This window comes from Anas platyrhynchos, chromosome 8 (assembly GCF_047663525.1).
Source record: "Anas platyrhynchos isolate ZD024472 breed Pekin duck chromosome 8, IASCAAS_PekinDuck_T2T, whole genome shotgun sequence".
Lineage (NCBI taxonomy): Eukaryota > Metazoa > Chordata > Aves > Anseriformes > Anatidae > Anas > Anas platyrhynchos.
The window spans coordinates 12,724,151-12,746,280 of NC_092594.1; the positions used below are offsets into that span (position 1 = coordinate 12,724,151).

Consider the following 22,130-nt stretch of genomic DNA (forward strand, 5'->3'; position numbering starts at 1 on the left):
AGAAAAAAAAAAAAAAAAAAAAAAAAGACAATTCACTCCTGCCTATAAAAGGCAACCTAGGCATCTTTAGACTTGAATGCAGTTCTAAATACATCAGTTAATCCTCTTGCCTAAACAGTCAACAGAGAGTAATTCTTTCACAGTTAATTCAGAGGCACTAAGCAGACGATGCAAATGCTCCCTTTCCACTTGCATGTATTTTGATATGCTGAAAAAAAGGGCTTTTCGTTAATTGTTAAATTTTAATAGCCAATGACAGAGCTAAAGCAAAGCTACTTCGACATCTCTCAGCACTGGAGGCAGTATTTCACTGCTTGGTGTATAAGAGTAGACCAGAGCACGCTAGGTAGAAGGCAGAAAGAGTGCAATGGGCAGGAAACCCTGCCAGGCATATGCTGGACTCCACCGCCCTACCTACACCCTCCAGCATGAGTTACAACAGTTCTCCTTGGACTTCAACACAGAGCAAGGGGTCTCCAACTTCATGGCCCTCTTGGCCCCATTCAGCAGCTGCCTTCTCAGAGCAAAACAGAGAAGGCACTTCTAAAATGTGTTATAACATGTATCCTAACAAAATATCATGTTAACATTAGAAATATTACTAATTTTCAAAACACAAAAGCTTTCAAGTTTAAAAAATTAAAAAAAAAAAAAAAGATATACTTGCCTTTCTTTTGTCTTGGCAGAATGTTGACTAGTTGTATTTAAGGAATAAATTTTGTTTTAAACTTCAGTGAAAAGGCTTCAGTGAACATACTTCTTTCTATGTTGCTGATGTGCTACACTCATTAGCTACAGCAAATCCAAATCCAAACTGAAAAAAAACGTAATAATGGTTAGCTAACAATTAGTTAATACTTAAGTTTTAAAAGTCAGCCTTGCCATGCCCTCTTAAAGCTGAGAATGGTATTAGAATTGGTCAGAATAAAATTAAAACAAAAGTGGCAAAAAATAAAGGGATTTCATTTCACAACTGTTTTGCTTCCAAATCACCACAATTGCTATCTACATAATACAAAGATCTGTGTATGTATGTGGGTGCAAGAGAAGGAAACACAGGATTAAACTAAGGGAAAAAAGCTTTGATAACACAAAATTAACAATTCGATAATTTCCAGCTGCAAGTACTTTGCTAAGAATATTAAACTCTACTGTATTTACTTTTCTGCATTTCTGTGGGCAAAAACAGTACACAAGAAATACTGAAGAGAAGGTTTTGATCCATCCCTTAAGCACCTTAAAGAAAAAGTTTAAGAAATAGTCTGATTTAAAACTTGTGTCTGTAACATTATATCCAAAATTTTGTAGACAATGATAATTAGAGGCATTTGATAGCAGCCTGCATCGGTGTGTCAGACAGTACAGTCACCCATATCCAGCAGTCTGTAACAATACAATCAGCATCTGGGTTGATGTCCTCCTAAAATAACAGGCTATCGTTGTCAAAATAAGTTTAAAAATGGTACAGCTATTGGTAAACAAATTTGTATTACTAAATACTTGGAAAATTTGGGACAATATATTCAGGGCCAAACATAAAGTGAAATATCTGATCTGCTGTTTAAAAAGTGGTACTTAATTCACTATTGATTTTCACCCAATTATTCAAGGCAAACAGTCAGTATTGATGGGACACGTATTTCACCATTTTCATTGCCTGAATTGTAGGAAGCATCGCAGCAATAAGTAGTCCTGAACGACTAGGTACAGTGGCTGTACTAATAGGCAAATTATTTTGATTTTACATTTGATATGCCTAAATATATACAATATGAATAATAAGGTCAGTTTTAATTATCTGTTATAACTGAGGCTATATAACTCAAATATTGACTTAAAATCCAGTTCATTTTTTCCGCCTGTTACCAATATACTTTTCTAGGTTATTAAGCTCACCACATTTATTTGGTTGTGATTTACTCTTCCTTGTGCATAATAAACACTTTGTTATAACGAATATACAGAACATCAAATTCAGATGCATGGATGCCCCCCACGTATTGTCTGTTGCACCTCAATATTCAAGTTTTGATGTCACAGTTCATAAACTGGACAATTCCAATTCCAGAGCATTAGTATGGAGCTTTGATTAATGAAGTTATCACTAAAAAAAAAGCATTTAGCTGCTCTCTCTCAAGTACATCTGTGTGAGTTTCTAACACTGCATTAGTATTTGGCCCACTAGGATGCGTAACATTAGAAAGCAGTTGTCTGAGCCCTTCCAAAGTGAGAAAATGTCTTTTCTGAAAGCAAGCCAGGACAGATAAGATTGCCAGTAACATTCTTGGTACGCAAAATTGTATATATTTATGTAGACCTCTATCACTTAAGGACATACACTGTTTGGATTTTAGTTTTCATAATATTTGGGTTGGTTTTAAGAACAAGTTAACACTTCTAAAACTGTACTTTTTGTAGAACTAAATAGCAACATGTTTAAAGTAAAAGGAAGAATATTTTCTTCCTATCCTGAATAAGGTTATTTCCAGGCTAATATTTGTATAAACAGCATATAATGTTAAGTTTGTCTCAACCAAACCATTCCTTAATTCCTTAAGGGAAAATTTCTTCTGTTACATCCTGCCTAAATATTAGGTGCAAAATATTTATTAAAATCACCACTCTCATATAAGACAGAGCTGTAAGCTGGCACATATTCTACTCGTGTTTTAATCTGGAATAAAACACAGATTGACACATTTAAGTAGTACATTCCTCTTGTTTCTATATAGTTACTGAGTGAAATATTTTGACTGATATTTAGCAGTTAAAAAATAAAAAGCTGCCAAATTTTCATATACAAAGTGTAATGCACCTCTCTAAAACCACTGTTGTGTTACTTTCTCTCAAATCTTTTGTCAAATCTGATTTCTGAAGTTGTTGTATCAGGCTACAATGTCTAACTAAGATAGTTTTGTCAGATACCTTTGTACCAAAGCAACAAACTTAGTTAAAAATAAATATTTGATCTGTAATGGAAATAACAACGTGATCCTTTATTTCCATTTGTACATAGCATAAAATCCCCATCAAATAGCATGCTGATATTCCTGCCTGTGCTTGCCTTATTTTTTTGCATATTTTTTCAGATCACTGATATGTGCAATTCTTGATTATAAAATCCTGTCTTCTCACACAGATCTTTTTACTTCAGCAAAGCCACATTGCATTTTTAACCACTGCTCATGTTGTCCAAAAGCCTTAAGCACCTTGCCTCTTTCAAGTAACAACAAACCCACCTATAGTTCCAGTTCAGTACTAACTATAAATTTGCAGCCAATGGCACAAAGTGGGCATTAATCTTCATATTTCATTATTAATTCATTACTAATATTAATTCATTAATTAATATTCAGAAGTCTGATATGGATAAGATTCTCCAAGACTACAGCTTAAAAACAATAATGAAAAGAAAATAGCAAATAAACCAAATTCAGACTTGAAGTTTTTAAAAACTAGAACATGTCCCCTGCTTACATGTCTCAGGAAGAGGAGGGAGGCGTGAGATGAGCCACTAGTGTTTTAGTTCTGATTTTAACGCAGACTTTCTCCTGTAGCTGAACTTATATTTATTCTGCTTTTCTCTCCCTCCCTCCCCTGTTATCTTGCAGCAAATGTATGTGACAATGAGCTCCTGCATTGCCAGAACGGAGGAACATGCATCAACAACGTGCGGTGCCAGTGCCCTCCAGCCTACACTGGCATTTTATGTGAGAAGCTGAAGTGCGAAAGGGATCCAGGAGGCTGCAGCCAAAACTCCGGCCAGGGGGCAATATCTCACGGTCCCCTATTACTGCTGACTGCCCTACTAGGAGCAACTGGGCTCTGCACATGCTAGGCTCCGTATGGTTGATGGCATCATATTCGGACTGCTTCAAAAGAATGTGCCACATGAAAACAAAACACAACCCAAGCGTTTGCTACTGAGATTTAAAAAAGGAAAACAAAAAAAATTACCACGTACAAAGTAGGAAGGCCTAACTGAACTAAGCCATATTAATCAGTTACGGACAGTGCTCTGAGTCAAGACTGTTCCCCGCGACCCGAGACGGGTTGGCAGCGGCCTATTCCGTCACGTCAGCGCTAGCTGCCGAGCTCACACAGGACAAAGGGCTTCGACAGCCCCAGACATGGAAACAGAATTTAAGAAATGTTTGCTACTCCTCTCTGGTGCGCTACTGTACCTCCGCCCGGTGTGTGGACCGACCAAATAAAGGCATTCTTTGCTGTCAGTGCATTGTGGGTATAAGGAAATCTGTAAAAGCTGCCATATTGGCCTGCTTCAGTCCCTGAATCCTTTCCAACCTGTGCTTTAGTGAACGTTGCTCTGTAACCCTTGTTGGTTGAAAGATTTCTTTGTCTGATGTTAGTGATGCACATGTGTAACAGCCCCCTCAATAAAACTCAAGCCAGTCATATCCTTGTATACCTTAGCAGCACGGCATCAGTAAGATGCTGTGTTCACCTACTGTACAAGAGTGGCTATAGGACAAAGTGTATTTATCCTTTTGTATTCAAATGAAGTTATTTTTCTTGAAATAATGTACAATGTAGATTTTTTGTATTATTGCCTATTTGTGTTACCAGACAATTTGTTAACGTATTTAATTCTAATCAGATAAGAGAAAAATATTAATTTTTATTTAGTCCTTTTCTTTTACCTTTCATTTAATTGTGCAGAGATTTCTCTGTATGGGCAACGTGCTGGCATCAAAGAATATCAGTTTACATATATAACAAGTGTAATAAGATTCCACCAAAGGACATTCTAAATGTTTTCTTGTTGCTTTAACACTGGAAGATTTCAAAGAATAAAAATTCCTGCATAAACAATTCCAGGATTATGTATTGCTATTTCTTAAGACCTTTTAGAAAAAAAAAAAAATCTTTTTATCACCTCGCATATGAAAGAACAGATTCAACAGTAGGAATTACATCATAACAATCTAACCTACTTGTATTTTTTACTACTGGCATTGTTTTTGCAAACAATTTGAAACAAAGCATATCATTTGCTTGAGGAAACCAAAATCCTAATCATCAAATCCTAAGCATGGAAGAGGTGTGAGAAGTTGAATAGTTCTCATCTTTCTTCTCTCAAGACATCACAGAAATTATTCCAAACTAATTCACAAGGCATTTCGGAAACCAGTCTTTAAATCATACAATTTTTGTGGATTTTGGCAGTAATGAAGTAGATATAGCCACAGCTTAAACTGTTTCTCCAAAAGCGTCATTAAAATGATGTTTATATGTGTACTAGTCTGCCTAAGAAACTGCAAAAACAGCAGCAATCAAAAAAATAAGATTTAACTTTTAATAAAGTCAAATTTAATATTTAGAAGGAGTGTCAAAATATACAGCAGCAAGTAGATAAAAAGTGCTGCTCCAGCAAATAAAGTTTGTTTTAAGTATTGCCCAAGGTGTAATAAATTCTTGTTTCTGCCTTTTATTAGGCCAATTACTGAGTGTGACAGAAATGAATAGCAAGAATAGAGAGGCAAGGAAAAACCACAGCAGTGTTTCCAAGTCCGGGGGGGAAAGTGGGGGATCGGATCAAAAGGTAGCAAGACTGTATGAATTCATTTCCTGGCAATTTTTATCATAATGGCTGTAAATATTTTACCAACATAATAGCCTAGTATGGAAAACTGTTAATCAGCAAAAGAAAAATTCCTGAGAGAAATAAATTCTACCTGGCTGCCTCTTCCAAATGGTGAACAGAGCACAATTTAGGGCACTGCCTTCTTAGCTAAGCTCTTTCTGCTGAGGGAACTTTTGTGTGCCCACCCTCCAGAAACAGGTACGCACACTGGGTCTTCATTTCTTTAAAGATTCATATGAAGATGACGATGAAGATAACATGCTGGTATTTCTTCAGGCTGTCAACATTGGCCCTTCATGTAGAATATCTGCTGTTTACATCAGCACTTTGTTTCCCTGGGCTAAGATAAGGCAAAGAAAAATTTAGACCTTGGGTGGTTACCAGTGATGGTTTACATTAGATTGCAGGTATACATTGAAAGGACATTCATGACAATAAGCAGAAACTTATATTGCAGACTTAATGAGGAATATAAATGCTAGTACAGGTGACATGCAAAGCCAGACACTTATAATTAAGTGGATTTCTGATATTAAGATGTGGAATTTAAGTTTCCTTAATGCTTATTAGCACAAACTAAACTCAGATTGTGCAATTATTGGAAAAGATGCACTTAAGCTGTCATAAACTTCAGGCTTTGTGAAAGTGCTAAGAAAGCATGTTATGCACATTTGGTTAGAAGACATTCTGCCAGCAGTACTGAAGTATAATGAATATCAGATCATAATCAATTCAGCTGCATTCCAATTTCATGTGGTTATGATCTTCTAAACCAGTGCAGAGTATATGTCTTTCTTTTTGTGTGTTTTATGCTCCCTCACCTAATTAATAAAATCATGATTTTAGGAGTACATTCACTGGTAAGTTTTCTTATCAATCATTTTCTTCAGCTTCATTATTTTTTCCTCTGAACATCACAAAACTTCACTAAGTGAAATTTTTGAATGCAAGCTTCTGCTATTTTATGCCAAATACGGTTGCAAAAATTTGTACATCTTGAGAGAGGAGATTTACACTGCATGGCATTGCTTTACCTGCTTCTTCATTGAATTCAGTGGAAAATGAAGGCAGAACCTGTTTCCCATTTCAGAAAAACTGTAAAAGAAACAAGATTCCTGTTGCTGAAGATATAGTGGGATCTTCCTATGATAATGTGGAATGTTGCTTTATTTTTCACCTGACAACATACGCCCTTTCAAACATATTATGGGTTTCTTGGAAGGGGGGTAATCTTGTCCCTGTGACAGCCTGTAAAATAGCAAACACATACACAACACACACCAAAAAAAAAAAAAAAAACAAAAAAAAAAAAAAAAACCCTTGATCACTAACCTGGGATTTTGGTTCTGTATCAGACAGCAGCAAAAGGACCCTACCGTAAAGTTATAATTCTCAGTCCTAGAAGACTTACCATCCAAGAACTCCACATCATTTAGTTGTCTAGATCATGGTTCAGAGTACAATGACCTTAATCCTAACATTCATAATTAAACTTAGGCAGTTAAATTGGTTTCAGTTATTTTGATAAATCTGTCAGTCCTGGTCCACTTGCAATTGCTGTGTTTCTTGCTGCAGAATTCGTTCTGATCTGGGATCCCCATGTTTAACATCTGACGACAGTGCAGCTTAAGACAAGGTCTTGCTCCCTGATGAGGGAGCAACAGAAACGTCCACATGAAGCTATAGCCATCTTTCTCGAAAGGACTTTAAGATGAAGACATCTATCACAGTGCTGCATAACTGTTTCAAAAACTATTCAAAGAAAGAAAATCTAGTTGGACTCACATTAAACTGAGATATTGCCCTCAAACAATAATTGATGTAATATTTTATCATGACTTAGCCACAGATAAGAAGTTATTTCATGTTGTGAATAGAAGAAAAAAGTAATGTGCAAAAGACTCCTCATATTTAGAAAGAGCTCTTCTGCTTCCATATAATTTTATACATCTTTTTCATAACTCCAAGACACCAGGGGGATTTGTTATAGCCTCATTGGGATTCTAGGTTTATTAAACTATTGAATTAACTAGATTCATTCATGCATGCAGTTTATTCACCTGTGAGAAATTTGAGTAATATTTTTCATAAAATATGCAAGACCAGATTTTCAGCCAGCCTCCAGCCCTGCCTTCATGTTTGTCCTTAGAAATGCAAAGTTACAGACGTAAATATTAAGACACGGTCAATCAATTTATTGCTAAGAAAAATCGTATGTTTAATTATTTATGAATGCAAATATTTATCCACCAAAACCCAAATCTGACATGATAAAACAGAAATGTTTATATTAACCGACTTAATACCTTTCCTACCATCATCCAATATCAGGAAAAAGAAAAATGTAAAAAGTGTATGCAAAACAGACAAGCAGAACAGCAGCATTTTGCACCATATGGTGCATTTCATTTAATGAAATGAAGGTTCATCACCAGTACAGCATGTTCACTAAGACGCACCATTTTTGCCACAATGTGCAACAGACAAAATTCCAGTACAAAGCATATGTTTCCCTTCATGGTTTTTCTGACCATTGTTATGTGTGCAGAACCAAACATATACATGATGAAATAGCACTTGAGAAATTGTACGGTCTCAGAGAATACAGCAAAGACCAATATTATGCAATCGGCAGAACTAACAGACTCTAAGGGCTTCGGGATTGAATTTGTGCATGTGTTGCTGCCATTTCTGAGAAGGACCAGGATAAAGATCACATCATGGAAGCGCACTGAATCAGAGTTCCCAGCAGTCAGTTGAACTAAGCAACAGTCTAGCTACAGAAAGCACAACAGGATGACATCAGCCCTGCCTCCATCGGGGGACAGCCACATCTCACCCGAGGTCATCATTCCCCTGTCAAAACCTTTGTACGTGCAAGCCCATGTGTGCACGTGCCCGTTACATTTCCTAAATTCCCTGCACTATGCTGCTGAATGGAGTTGCTATACATGTGCTCAAGTTTACTGTAAGCACTGGTAATACAATTCTTATACTAGATAAACCGTTGTTGAGAAACTGAAGTAATAACAGTTATTCTGGGGAAAGAGGATGACGAGTGTGTTTTGAGGTATGTTTGTTTTGTGAACACAAAACCAAATTCAGATGAGTACTGTTTCTCACATTTTCACTTGAGTTCTCAGTGCAGGTCTTTGTGACATCCAAGAAGTCCATTACTAAGAATTTAATTCTGACATTTGTATGTCTGAACAAGACCTTCCAAGAATGATGATGTCGGTGCAATACTGTATAATGACAGCCTTTACAGCTCAAGTCTGCAAGAGAGGCTCAAGACGGAGTACCAGAGTTCTCTTCCTCAAAAAGAAGAAATAGAGGCATTGATTAGGGTGAAAGGAACTTGTGTATTCCTACATGTACATGTTTAAAGTTTAAGAAAAATACGTAACACGGAAGACAAAACCTCAATAATTTGGATGGCTTTGCATTCTAAATAGAAACTGCCTGATTTTCACGAGTACTCCACATTCACAATCCCTAGAGTCTGTCCCTTACTAAGTGTTTATTACAATAAATGTACAGCGAAGTGAACTTTTCTCAATTCTTGTGGAACAGGAAATAAAAGTCTTTCTATATCATTCAACTGTAATTTGCAAAGACACATATATAATGATTTATATATCATTGCAATTTTTAATACGTAGTCGAGTTATGCAAAGCTTAAATTCAAAGGAGGGAAAAGGCCAAAAAGTCTGCTGTTTTCAAGAGTTACAATATTTGGAGAAAGCACAGCACTTGCAGAGTAAAAAGAAAGAGAATTAAAGTTGCCCCCAGAAGAGAAGTATGCTAGGATCTCAGGAAAAGGACAGATTTAGATACTATACAGGCTTAATAGTTCCACAGACACAGCATTTGTCATTCTAATCCCTCATTTGGATACTGCAGGACTTGAGCCTCGCTTACACAAGATAGTCTCCATGTAAGGCTTTCACCTCCTGGTCTAGGTGAAACACTGCTGACTTATCTGCTGGCAGACCCTAGGCCCATCCGCACCACCTCTCCTCTGTCTGACTCTTTGCTGGCACCAGCCGTGAATTTAGCAGCTCTAGTCTGGTCATCTAGTGCAGATGTTCACAAAGCAGCTGGCTTTCAGCACCTTTCAAGAAACCAAGTCACAAGCCTCCCTGAGGGCAAAGCACAGCAGTGGTTACATCTGCTTTTTGTCAGGCACCTCCAAAACCATGGAATGTAATTCTCAGAAGTGTACAGAAAATGAAATGTGTTCCGAAGAGAACATGTTCCCTCCAGGCCTTCTTTTGGCATCTGCTGTCACCACATTCAACACTGGACTGAACTAGGCTCTGAACGGCTACACTGACTCATTCAATACATTTCTCGTTAACATCTCTTGCCTCTAATTACTGTTGGTTGGTAGGATGAGAGAACTGGCAGGTAGAACACTCCAGTAATTACATTTATTATACTGCTTTCTTTTCCCATCCTACAGCTTGCTTTCCTCCTTAATTTCAGAGTTTTTTCTATGCCCTCATAAGATATATTTATGACTTTGCTCTAGAGATCTCCCACAGGCAAAAAGTAGGTGGATTGGTACTTATGAATTAGTCTTGGCAGTGCTCTTTTGCCTCTCTAGATCTGGTACCGAGTCACAACTACTTTTACAATCCTCTCATTGAGTAGGATGTAAGGAATGATGACTAAACTATGTAGATTTACTGGTGAACAATTTTTGACAGGTTTCTCGTTTACTGACGATATCTAGCATCTGAGTATCTCTCAGACTTCACTGAGGTTAGCCTCATGACACTACTGCAAAGCAGGGAGGCATAGTCTTTCCATTTTATTCATGCAGACTGAAGCTTGAAGATGTTGAGAGCCTTGCAAAGTCAATTACAGCGAGAGAGATTAATTCTGACACCTCGTCCACCGCATTAAGTACTAAGACCTACAATTTCCTACTCCATCCAAATTATACAAGCCTGAAGTTAAATAGTCTTCCATCTGCATGTATTTGCCACCCACTTACTTCAAATTATCTTATCTAAGTCTATTTTACATTACACCTCCCAAAACATTGTCTTTGCCATCCATGCTTGGAGTTTGAATATTGTGCTACATACCTTACACATTCGACTGCACTGTGTTGGGTTTTTCTCTTTTGCACTCCAGTCTAAGGCTAGAAGGAACAGCCACAGTTTTTTGAAGGGATGTTATATATGAGTCAAAACAGTTGGAGGCATCATAGCAGTTTGAGAAATTAGAAGACACGCATAAACAAAAAAACAGTAAAACACTAAAATCCTCTTCCAAAAGGAAGACATTGGCTATCTGTTTTTCCCCCCTCCTTGTCTGAATTTTACTTTATTGGATTTATTAAGGCACATATAATAATTCTATTATGACTTTATAAATTATTATACAATATTTTTAATAGCTGGAAATGCCTATAACTTAGGCATTTAATTTCCTCCATAAATGCCTAGATACTGACACAATTAGGTTATGATGCATGGGTATTTCTGCTTACTGGAAATCTGGTAGCAAAACGACTCTACATTTTGAATGGGCTCATAAATATATATTGAATTTAATTTTTTAATACACAAAATCCATTTTCCTTTTGTTTGGCTGGTTTGGTGGCTGCTTGAGAGAAATATTTTCTATAAATATTTTTGTTTTGTACAACTAATTAGTCCATAAATCAGTACATTGTAATATGACAGAGATTACCCTCAAGCCAATAGAGAGCAACTGATTGAATATACTTACCTTCTTCATAACTCATCTATCTCTAATGTCTCTGCATTTTCTTCTGCTGCTTTCAAACATTGTCTTTTTTTCCTCTTCCCATTCTTCAAATATAAACACCAGCTTAACCAATACGCACACTTTCTATTAACCACCAGATTTTTCCTGTGTTTTGTACCAAGTGCAGCGGGTTGACACAGTACATAAATAAACAATAACCAGATAATCACAGATTAATCACTGTGATTCTGTAGTAGGAATTCTTACACGCTTTCCATCTTCACATTATTTATTAAGGCCATTTATTGATATTAAAAATGTGCAAACTCTCAAGCATAAACATGCCTCTAAGAGTAAAGAGGAAAACTACAAATGTAAAATTCCTGTAACACATGTCAAAGACTAATTTAGAACTCAATTCAGGATAGCAAACATTCAAAAAAAAATAAGAAAAAAAATAAGCATTTGCTGAACTTGAAGCATCTATTTCAATAGCATTGAAGCTCTTTTTTTCTTCCTAGCATATATGCCTATTTTATTTTTTAAATGGCTTTTAATGGCTAAGACAACGTAGGTAGTTCTGAGGAAGCAGACATTCAGCTCTCCACAACTGTAAAGTGGAAAAAAAAAAAAAAAAAAAAAAAAAAAACAGCAAAAGAGACATGGCTTTGTCATTATTTCTGCTGACTGAAGCTTCTCAATGCTAACTCTTGTGAGGCAATTAGTACATTGACTAATGGAGATGTATAGCAAAAGCTATCAATGCTCTCTCACTACCTGTCAATCTTTGCAAAGGAAGCCTAATGGAACTGGAATGAAGACAAGCTAACCTTGCATCCTTAACCAGGCCTCAAATAAGGAAACAGGCTGAGGAAATAGCATCAGAACATGTAGAACTTCAGTGGACACGATGCACCTGTTCTGTGGACAATTCAGATTCATTCTCCATAGACTGACCATCTGCATTCATTAATGACCTAGTCCAGAGCCACTAAATGCGAAGGAAAGCCTTAACTTGATTTCAGCAAAACAGAGGCAGGTTTTAAATCACCTTGAAAAACAATTTCAGTAAAGGAAAAGGTAATCCCCCAGGCATTATCTCCGTGATCCCAGCATAATCTGCAACATTCATACAATTCCTTGCACTATTTGTTGTGCATTATTCTATTGCAGCACTTACATTATTCTCATTTGAATGTTTCCACAGACCCAGCAATTCATGGCAAACATCTTAATTTTAAAAGCTGGTCTGCATGGCAGGCACTATTTCTATCCAACTGAGAAAGGAACTCCCCAGCTGAAGCTGTTTTCACCAACAATTTGTTTGCCAGCAGCATGTTTTCCTGTTTAATCCGTGTTAACATTTTGTTCAGAGTTATCCTAACTGGCATGTATTCTATCTGATAAACATCTCTTCTTTTCCCTCACGGAAACATTATTTATTTATGACATTATTGTTACAGACAACTAAACAGCCAAGAGGGAAACACATTTGCTTTTCTACAAATACCTGCACATGCTGTTAAACCTGCATCATTTTTCTTACAGAAACATCTAAAACTTGGTAAAAGGCTTCCTAGCATGCCTTTGGTATCCACTGAGAACAAGGAACAGACACCGACACATGCAGCAATACAAAATCAGCAAGAGTTCAGGAGAACAGGAGAAAAATAATGACATCTCAGGTTGTTAGGTTGATAGATGAAACTTTCTCCCTTCTGGCTCAATTTGTCATGACTATGACTAAATGAACTAAATGGGCCCAATTTAAAATGACTCAAATCAAAAGCTGCTTTCATTCACATTCTCTGTATCTTTGCCAATGCAGGAACTAACTACCACATTATTAGGGAACCAGTGCCCAGCAAACAAAGTGAGTTAACACCAAATAATTTGTGTTTGAGGTCACAGTGCCCCCCAGGCTGCTTCATGACTGAGACTGAATTAAGGAGGAAGAGATAGCATAATTCAAAATTTCTAAAGTGCCTGAGAAGCAAATCCCCTCAAGTAAATTCGCTCTCACTTCAACAACTGGTACCACACGTTGGATTTTGGATGACAGAAATGCATATCCATTTACAAAAGAACAGAAAGTTCTACATCTTTCTCATGAATGCCATGGAAATTGGCCATCACTTTGAATCACAGCTCTGACCCAGATTGACACTAGCAATTTCCTGCATCCGTGAAGATCCTGGTCCATCCAGGAACCATACTTTTATCCACATGTAAAGATTTTAGTGTGCCTACCTTTAGGTTCCCCACTCTTGGTTCTTTATGATCTTTGTCTCAAAGTGCAGGTTTCTTTAGCACATCCATGTCTACAAACTATGTGATGCAGCTGAAGACATAGCACTTATCCTCAATTATTATTAACTGGCATTATTAAATCTTCTAACACTGGGCTCAGACAAATAATGGTTTCTGCAAAAAGGTACAAATCAAAGGGAGCAGGAGCAAAGAGGCAACTGGAAGAGATAGAATGCATTGACTATTGACAGCAGGGCAAAGGTAACAAAGATGGACTAAACTCTATGAATATTATTTATATAAGCTTAGATGCACTGAAATTATATAGGCAATATGACTTATATTATATAGATATACACAAATATTCTTATTTTAGTTTTATTTACTACCTGAAGATTTTATAGGGCTTATCAAATATTTCAATTTTGTTATGTAGGGAAGCATCTCCATATTATGTGAACATACACAAACAATAACTGTGTTTGATCATCTACCCACCTGCTCATTTGCAATTCACTTTCTAAGTTACATCATCCTTTTTCTCTGTACTCTCAACTAAAGGATATTTCTCAGCCCATTATTGGCTTATTAGCACAGAAAATTTAGAGACCTTCTGGAATCCCTTGTATGGGATTGTATAGTGCAAAGCACCCATCACATCACCTTTCAGCCAGGGACCACAGGAGGGATTGCCACCGGCCGTGAGGCAGAGAACACAGCACAGAGAGTGATCATGCAGACAGAGGGCAGGTGAAAGGGTCAGTAACGTGGACAGCAGAAATAATGGTTACTGGCAGGTCAAGGGGAGGAACTGGTGTATTTTTCAAAAACATCAGAACATTGACTAATGTGGAAACATTTTAGTTTAGTCTCTATTTTAATATATATATATATTTTTTATTATTATTATTTTATTTTTTTGCTGCACACCACTACTTGAAGGAGGTCAGGTTGCTGACTACTGAGTCTCACCTGCCTAACGTTTCTCCACTAAATTGGAGGATATGTGGAGCAAGTATTAAAAAAAAAAAAAAAAGCTCCCCACAGCACAATCTTGAAAAACAGATCTTGTTTCTAATGCACACCACAACTTTCTCTGTTTCTAACAACAATGAGCAAGAAAGGAAGTAGAGTTTATAAAACCTTCTTAAAGCCATGCGTTGGTTGGGTTTTCAGAGTCATTATTCGCATGACTCCATTCCCACTGAAGTCACTGAGGCCAATGACTCATTAGACAAGAGGCCAAACTCAGAAACCTTAAACCTACAGTGCACAGAACTTGATTGTATGAAGACTTCCTACCTAATTGTATCTTACGACAAAACAGCAAGGGCTGAGAGTTTCAAATCATTTTAAGAAACTGAGTGCAAAAATCTTCGGGCTTTAGAATGAAGTGATTGTTGGGCTTCTTTAGACGTCTTTGAAAATCTACGGTTTAATCATTACACTCTTCATCACTTTTATTTCTGTGTACACATATATATGCATAAGCATAAATATACACACGCACACTTAGACGAACAGTACCTGTCACCCCTGTGCGCTCCTCCATATTCAGATTAGCCTGCCATCTTGTGTCTGCAGGGAACATAACACCCCATTTAACCCAGCACCTAAATACCAGCCTCATGCACACACGCATGCTGCCTGTATTACAACCTAGGCAAATACTAAACAGCTCTTGAGCGATGCAAGACGATTACTTCACTAAATTAGATAGGGTGGGATCTCCGTGGTGGATGCTGATGAGACAAGCTGCTATAGCATGGTAAAGGCCAACTACTGTTACCAAAAATGCAGAGCTTTGGTTAAAAGAGACCAGACTACAATAGATAATATTTTGCTCAAAACTATCTATCTATCTAATCTGACATCAGAACTGCAAGGATTTCTGTAATTGTTTTTCTGGAATTTTCATGTTCACTATTAGGTTGATTTTTGCCACTGGGCCACCACCATCCCTGCTGCAGGACCAGCGCTTCCACGCAGCAGCCTACAAGAGAAAAGGCTTCCCAGGCAGGAAGATGAATGACTAAAAAGGAAAGCGGTTCTGCTTACACGCTTGGGATTAGCAAGGGTGTGTGAGTGACAGGGGAAAGGGGGGGAAAATCAACCAACCTACAAAGGGTAGCTGCTTTTGCTTTTCCTAAAAAGGTGTCTTATTGATTCCTGTTAAAGAAAAATAACTGGACTCTCAGGGGAAGGAAAAGAAGATTTCTTTTAGGAGCATTTGCTGCACTGTCTGAAGAGGCCTGACACTCACCTCCTGTTCTCCTTTTTGGCACAGAGAAAAACAATCGAGCAGAGAAAATAATTTGTGCAGTTTGATTAGTTTCCACACCAGATGTTCCCACATATATTCACATCTCCCCAACTCTCTCTCTCTAGCCAAGAGTGTGCGCAGCTGCTGCTTCTATAGTCAACACCAAAGCTATTTCACAGAGCTATTAGCAGGGGGTTACATTACGGATCCCACCACTTCTCTGGGGGCCTGCTCCCGTTTCCAGTGAAATTAAGGCATCATTGTGCTCATTGTCTTCAGGGAGTGCCAGAAAAGGTTGTTGGAAAAAACTTTCGCTGCTGATATGCACCTGCACTTTCAACTCCTCCAGCCTGTGATTTCCATTTCACTCTTACTCCCTCAGCTTTCTTGCTGGCGCCACAAAGCACTGCAGCTGTTCTGCTGACCAGCTCTAGGTTTTCATTCTTTGTCAAGTGGGTTCCAATGACAAAGTATTTTAAAAAGAATCACAAAGCATAAGAACTTGTGCTTGTTTGTTAATTTTAATGTCCATGGATTTAAAGAAACAGTAACTACAAAGTTGCATCTCATGAACATACTGGTGACTGAATAAACCTTAAAAAATGCTACGAGTACTATCAGATGAAGATATTCACGGTTTCTGGCAAACTCCGCTAGAGCAAGTACTGGCTAGTAATCCATCACGAAGAAATTGGCCACATTACGAGAAGTTTTAAATTCTTAAATTAAAAAAAAAAAAAAAAAAAAAAAAAAAAAAAGAGTTTTTTACTTAATACTGACAGAAATGCTTCTATAGCCTTGGAGCTTTGGGTTTGGTTCAAATTGCTCTGGATGCAGGTGGGAGGTTTCCTGCTGATGCAGAAGGAACTAGGGTTATGCACCTTTTCATTTCTAGGAACTCGGTATCTGTGCAAATGTTGCAGTCAGTTTGTCTTCATAACTGCTGCATCTTGTTGCAGAAGACAAACACATGGGATTCTTTCATGAAGGATTTATGCTTTCTTGATGCGAACTGACGGTGATCTGAGGCAGAAACATGCTGGTGAAAGCACTGCAACAACAACTGGGAAGAAGTCATCCTGCATACCAACAACGATGTCCATGAGGGTTTTTTGCCAGTAGGTTCTCAGTGCATGCATCTGACAAGTCTTGTCCACATGGATGATCATTTGGGAGATAACGTTACAGATGATGAAAGTTGGTTATCAGCTGAAAGCCGCTACTCTCCAAAAGCGGCATTTGAAATGTTTAGATGTGCCAGGTTAGCTAGATGACCTTAGCTATCTAAAAGCATAAACTCATGCAGCTTTCAGGAGGCAAGGGACTGCAGGAACTGGTCAGTAAGATGTGATCTGGGAAGAAAGAATGGACAGTACCCACCACTGAAGTCCCTGTAAAGAGACAACGTGGTACCGTGTTATGCCAATACAGCAAGATTGGGTGAACACTGACAGAAGATTGGCAAAGGACAGCATGGCACAGGCAAGCATCAGTGGTAGTGGCACAGCACATACAAAAGGACTCAAGGATAAAAAAGCCAGTCATAATCTGAAAGGGCCAGGCTAATAAGCAGAGGATCTCTTCAGAAGAAAGAGGGTAGTGGACATCATTTGGGTCTCCTAAAGATTTGAAGTTGTACTGACACCTTGCACAGAAAATTAGATGTAAATGATCAGTGTTCATAGTTTTGGACTTGAGATGTCTCTACATTTAAACACTCTTGTGGTGGCTGCTACTCTAGCACAGACTTGTGTAATCCCAGGGAGAAAATACAAAAGGGGCCACAAAGTAAAGTAAGAGAATTCACTATTTTCCTGCGTGTTGAATGAGGTGAATGCAAAAGCAGCACAGAATTGCAGGCAAATTACAAGGCTTATATGGTTCTGATCATTGAAAGTAATATTAACAGACATCAGGATCTAGTATGTGAAACTTTGCTTCCTGACCTGGCTGGCGTTGTGCCGCTGACTGCAACATAGCCACAATTTTATCCTGAAAACGTCTTGAGTCAAACTCTGTGAGAAAATGGAGGCCTACCAGTTATCAAGACGTGAGGACATTGCATACCTGCCTGAGGGAGTGGGGGGCACTTTGCTGTAAGACTGTTTCTATTCATAGGGAAATAGGATATACTTGCATAATTTTATCCTACCAGCATAGTAGCCGTGTTCCCCTCCCACACACACAGCTGATGCAAACTCCCACTGTTTTTATTATAACAGAGAAAGCACCCAGGCCTGTTTCGGCTGCATTATCAGAACCTGATTTTTAAAACCCTAAAGATGAAGATATGACAAGGGATTTTCAAATGCATCTCAACACCCTAAAATCTGTCCCCCAGGTCCACTGACATTGAAACAAGGCACAGGATGTTTTTATCATTTTCCAATACAACCTTGAGAGGTGACAAATAAAAGCAAATGTAATAGAGCAAGATGGCATGGCCTAGTAAAGGATATCTTGCACAAGCTGAAGGAGTACACAAAAAATACCATTTGGACCCTTCCTCCCCAGAGTCAGAAAGCTTTGTCATCACAAATACTTAGGCAGACTATACGGCAACCAAATGCTTCCCTCACCCCCTTCAGCAAGCTCATTTCAGCTGCAGTTATAAACACAAAGATTTCTTCAATGAACCCAGGAGACAGCAGATGTTAATTATAGCAAAATGGTATCGAAGCCAAACAAAAATTTGTTTTGGTTTGGTTTTGCATGATTAGTTCAGCAGCACTTCCAAATAGTGTAAACTGCAGGGTATGCAAACCCTGATCACTTGACAAAGATGTATGTAGACTTGCCCATCCTATACAACCAAATGTCACCTACATAGTTATTAGCAATTGCCCTTAAGCTAATGCATCGTATGTCTTTTTGACAAGAGGAATGGCTGGGTTCTGACAAAGAATAATTGTCATCTCAATTGAAAAACGTTAAAATATAACCAAAATCAAACATGAAATTATTAGTGAAAAATGTAAGGGAGCAGACAGAACTGTGTAACTTGGCTGGAATTAGCAGCAGCTTAATTTAGGCAAATACAGATTGACCTTAATTTAGCTCTAATAAGCATTCAATGCAGTACAAGCTAAAAAAAGTAAATGAAAATGGTAGCTGTAGCACTTCGAGATTAGGGTGCCCTCAGTGCCCAAGGAGCTTCAGCAGCAACCAGAGGAGAGGAGTGCTTCTAGGGAGTTAGGTTGGATGTTAGGAAAAACTTCTTTACAGAAAGAGTTGTGAGGCATTGGAATGAGCTACCCAGAGAAGTGGTGGAGTCACCATCCCTGGAGGTCTTCAAAAGATGTTTAGGTGTGGAGCTTAGTGACATGGTTTAGTGGAGGACTGGTTAGTGTTAGGTCAGAGGTTGGACCGGGTGATCTTGGAGGTCTCTTCCAACCTAGAAATTCCGTGATTCTGATTCCCATTTCCACCTAACCTAAGGTTTAATGCCCAAATTCTTCAGTTTTACACTAATTTTCAACTCTCAAGCTATTGAAAACGCTGAAGCCATACAGTGTACTTAAATGAGGATGAAGGCCACATCCTCCAGCATCAGCTGCTCTGCTGCTCCGGCACACCCTTTCTGGAAAGTGACGTAGAGGGCTGAAGAGTAAGCACTGCACATCTCTCCTTCCAGACCTCAGCCTTCTGCAGTATGCTATTGTCACACTTTCCGCATTATAAATTAAGCTCACTAAATATTCCAATCAATTACTTTTTGATTTACTGCCTTCCATGGCATTTTCCTCTTTCATTTATTGGTACACTTGACTTGCATTTCCTAAGGGGACATCGTATGCTAGAATTATATGGCAAAGAACGTCATTCTTTTAAAAATGTCTTCTTTCCTTCCAGTGCAAGTTTAGGCTGTACCCTGTAGGGTGCCCGTGAACTAATCTCTTCTCTCCTCAGTCCTTGCAGGGATCTCTGCTTCTCTGGCTAGCAGCTTTTCCCACCACAACGATTAGAATATTGATTAAAAGCTTCCCCTGAATCCTGTCTCTATAGGACTGCACTAACAAGCTAACAGACTTAAAACGTCTCCCAGCATACATTTATAACATAGCAGTGTTTGATTTCCTACCTTCAAATGCACTGGTTGCAGTCCTTGTCTCCCTCTGAGGAATAACAGAGGCAAATCAGAGTGGGTTTTGCCCACGTATCTGTGCTGCCAGGCAGTCCAGACTTTGGGATTATTCTTTTTATACTGGCCACTAATCATTGCCAACCATGTGGGTAACCAAGTCAGAAGATCCTTGCACTAGCCAATACTACAGCAGCTCCTCACAACTCACTAACCTAAGCACTTATTGATCAACTACAACTTGTATTGCAGGAGGTGGAATCTTAAGTGTTTGTGTTTTTGTTTTGTTTTTTTCTTTCCTTGAAGTGAATTTAAAATATCACTTTGCTTTCTACCAAGGCTCCAAAATATTCTGTCATTCAGGTCCACTGCTTTGTCATGGTTATCCACACATAACGTTTTTCTCGCACACACAGCCCTCACCTACCCTTCACAAACATTCTTTGCTTGAGAAAAAGAAGGAAAAGGAAAAAAAGGAAAGATCCCTTAGGAGAGTAATCTCCTTCTTACAAGTATATTGTTTTCCCAGTATAAATATAGCAGAATATATCCTTAAGTCTGATGTTACTTGCTCTTAAAATATCAAAAACTAATAAGGAAATCATTCCTACACAGTATTGATAATTCACAAGGCCACAGAAAGAGGCTGGGTGGGGATTCTTTGAAATTTTAATTAACCCTGGGAGAATCAATAAAACCATTTGTTTAGTTCTAGCACCTTTTTTTTTTTTTTTTTTTGGCAATAATATCTTCATGCTACTGCTTGCTTAGTTATATTAGAAATTACACTATCTCTTCAGCTGCAAAAAGATTATTGATTTGTATGTAAAGTCAGGCACAAAATACTGGCTGTTTACAGCGACTCAGAGCTGCTGTGAGCAGCGTCTGTAAAGTCACCCAACTCCAGTGCAACACACCAGCATGCCTCAAAGCAAGCAAGCTTAACAAATCAACAGTTCACATCACGTAAGGAGCCACTACGCCGCCTTCTTTGTCAGGTAAGAAACTTTCCAAGTCTGAAGATATGAACAACACAAAAGAACTCATGCTTTTCAACAGCTCCAAAGGGGAAGATAATGGTAGGATAAAATGTGAAAAATATGACTATTTACTATTCAGGCAGCTTTCCACTATTTTTCCCTTTCTTTATACCTACTTGATATATATAAATATATACAGAATTCAAAAAATATGAAAGCTTATCTAGCTCGTAATGACTAACTACTAACCAGTGAGCACTCACTGGTCCAAAGCACTGCAATGAGCAGCATTCCCTGGTCAAAAGGGTTTTGCCACTACAGCAAAAATAATCTGCCCTTCAACAGTCCCACTCACACTAGCCAAAAGTTGAACAGCTCTGAATAGTTTACAGTTTTCTTTCTTGTCCATGGGATTTAGACAGTCCCTGTTCACCATTTCTGTAAAACCCATAAATTATAAGCACCCCACAATGTTTATTATCTTTAAAAATGAACATCATCAAGTCTCAGACTACAGTAACTGTAGTATCATAATGAATTCCTGCTTCCATTCAAGTCAGCAAATAGACTTCTGTAGATTTCAACCATCAAGTTTCATACTTCTGTTCACCTGGTTACTGCCTAACTTTCCTATGAACAGACTTACAGCTCTTTAGTACTGGCCACTGAATGTTTTTTCATCTTACTATGTCTAGACTGAGGTGTGAACTTAATTTGAAACTCTTGGCTTTGTCAGTTTTGTCATGTAAGACAGTTTTTGACTATCTTTTATTATTTCAAAAGCAGATAGGAGAATTTTTAAAAATCATACTACTAACATGTTTAGTAAGCATGACATTAGTTTCTCAGTCTTAAGAACAGTGAGACAGAGCAGTCCATTTTCAGCTAACATATTTCCTGCCCTGTGGCTCATTTGTAGCTGAACCCAGCGAATGTAAAAGCCTGGGCTTTCTCTGCATTTACTGTTGGAATCACAAATCCCAGCAAAGTCAAACTAAGCAGGGAGGAAGCAAACGATGCCTCTCAAACTGTTTTCAGCAGATTCTTCAACATAAAGAGTTTTCTCAAAATATCAGCCATTCAAATTTCAAAAAAGTTGTTCTCAAACATTTCCCTTAATGGAACAAAGAACTGGGTACAAGCAATAGATCTTGGGCATTTTTTTTGTTGTTCTAATTTATTTCTGATGCTCTAGGATTACCATAGCTTTTAGGCCCAAGCACAGGA

General features: G+C 38.1%; 1 protein-coding gene across 9 annotated transcripts in view; it reads left to right on the top strand.

The window, feature by feature from the left end:
- The window catches only part of NTNG1 (netrin G1), a 159,777-nt gene extending 154,944 nt beyond the window's left edge, over positions 1 to 4,833 (top strand). For all 9 annotated transcript variants that reach the window (XM_027463278.3, XM_027463281.3, XM_072041626.1 and 6 more), the window contains one exon: positions 3,612 to 4,833. In XM_027463278.3, the coding sequence (XP_027319079.1) occupies positions 3,612 to 3,838 (227 nt within the window). In that variant the 3' untranslated portion in view covers positions 3,839 to 4,833. The remainder of the gene's footprint in view (positions 1 to 3,611) is intronic.
- Positions 4,834 to 22,130: the final 17,297 nt, after the last annotated feature.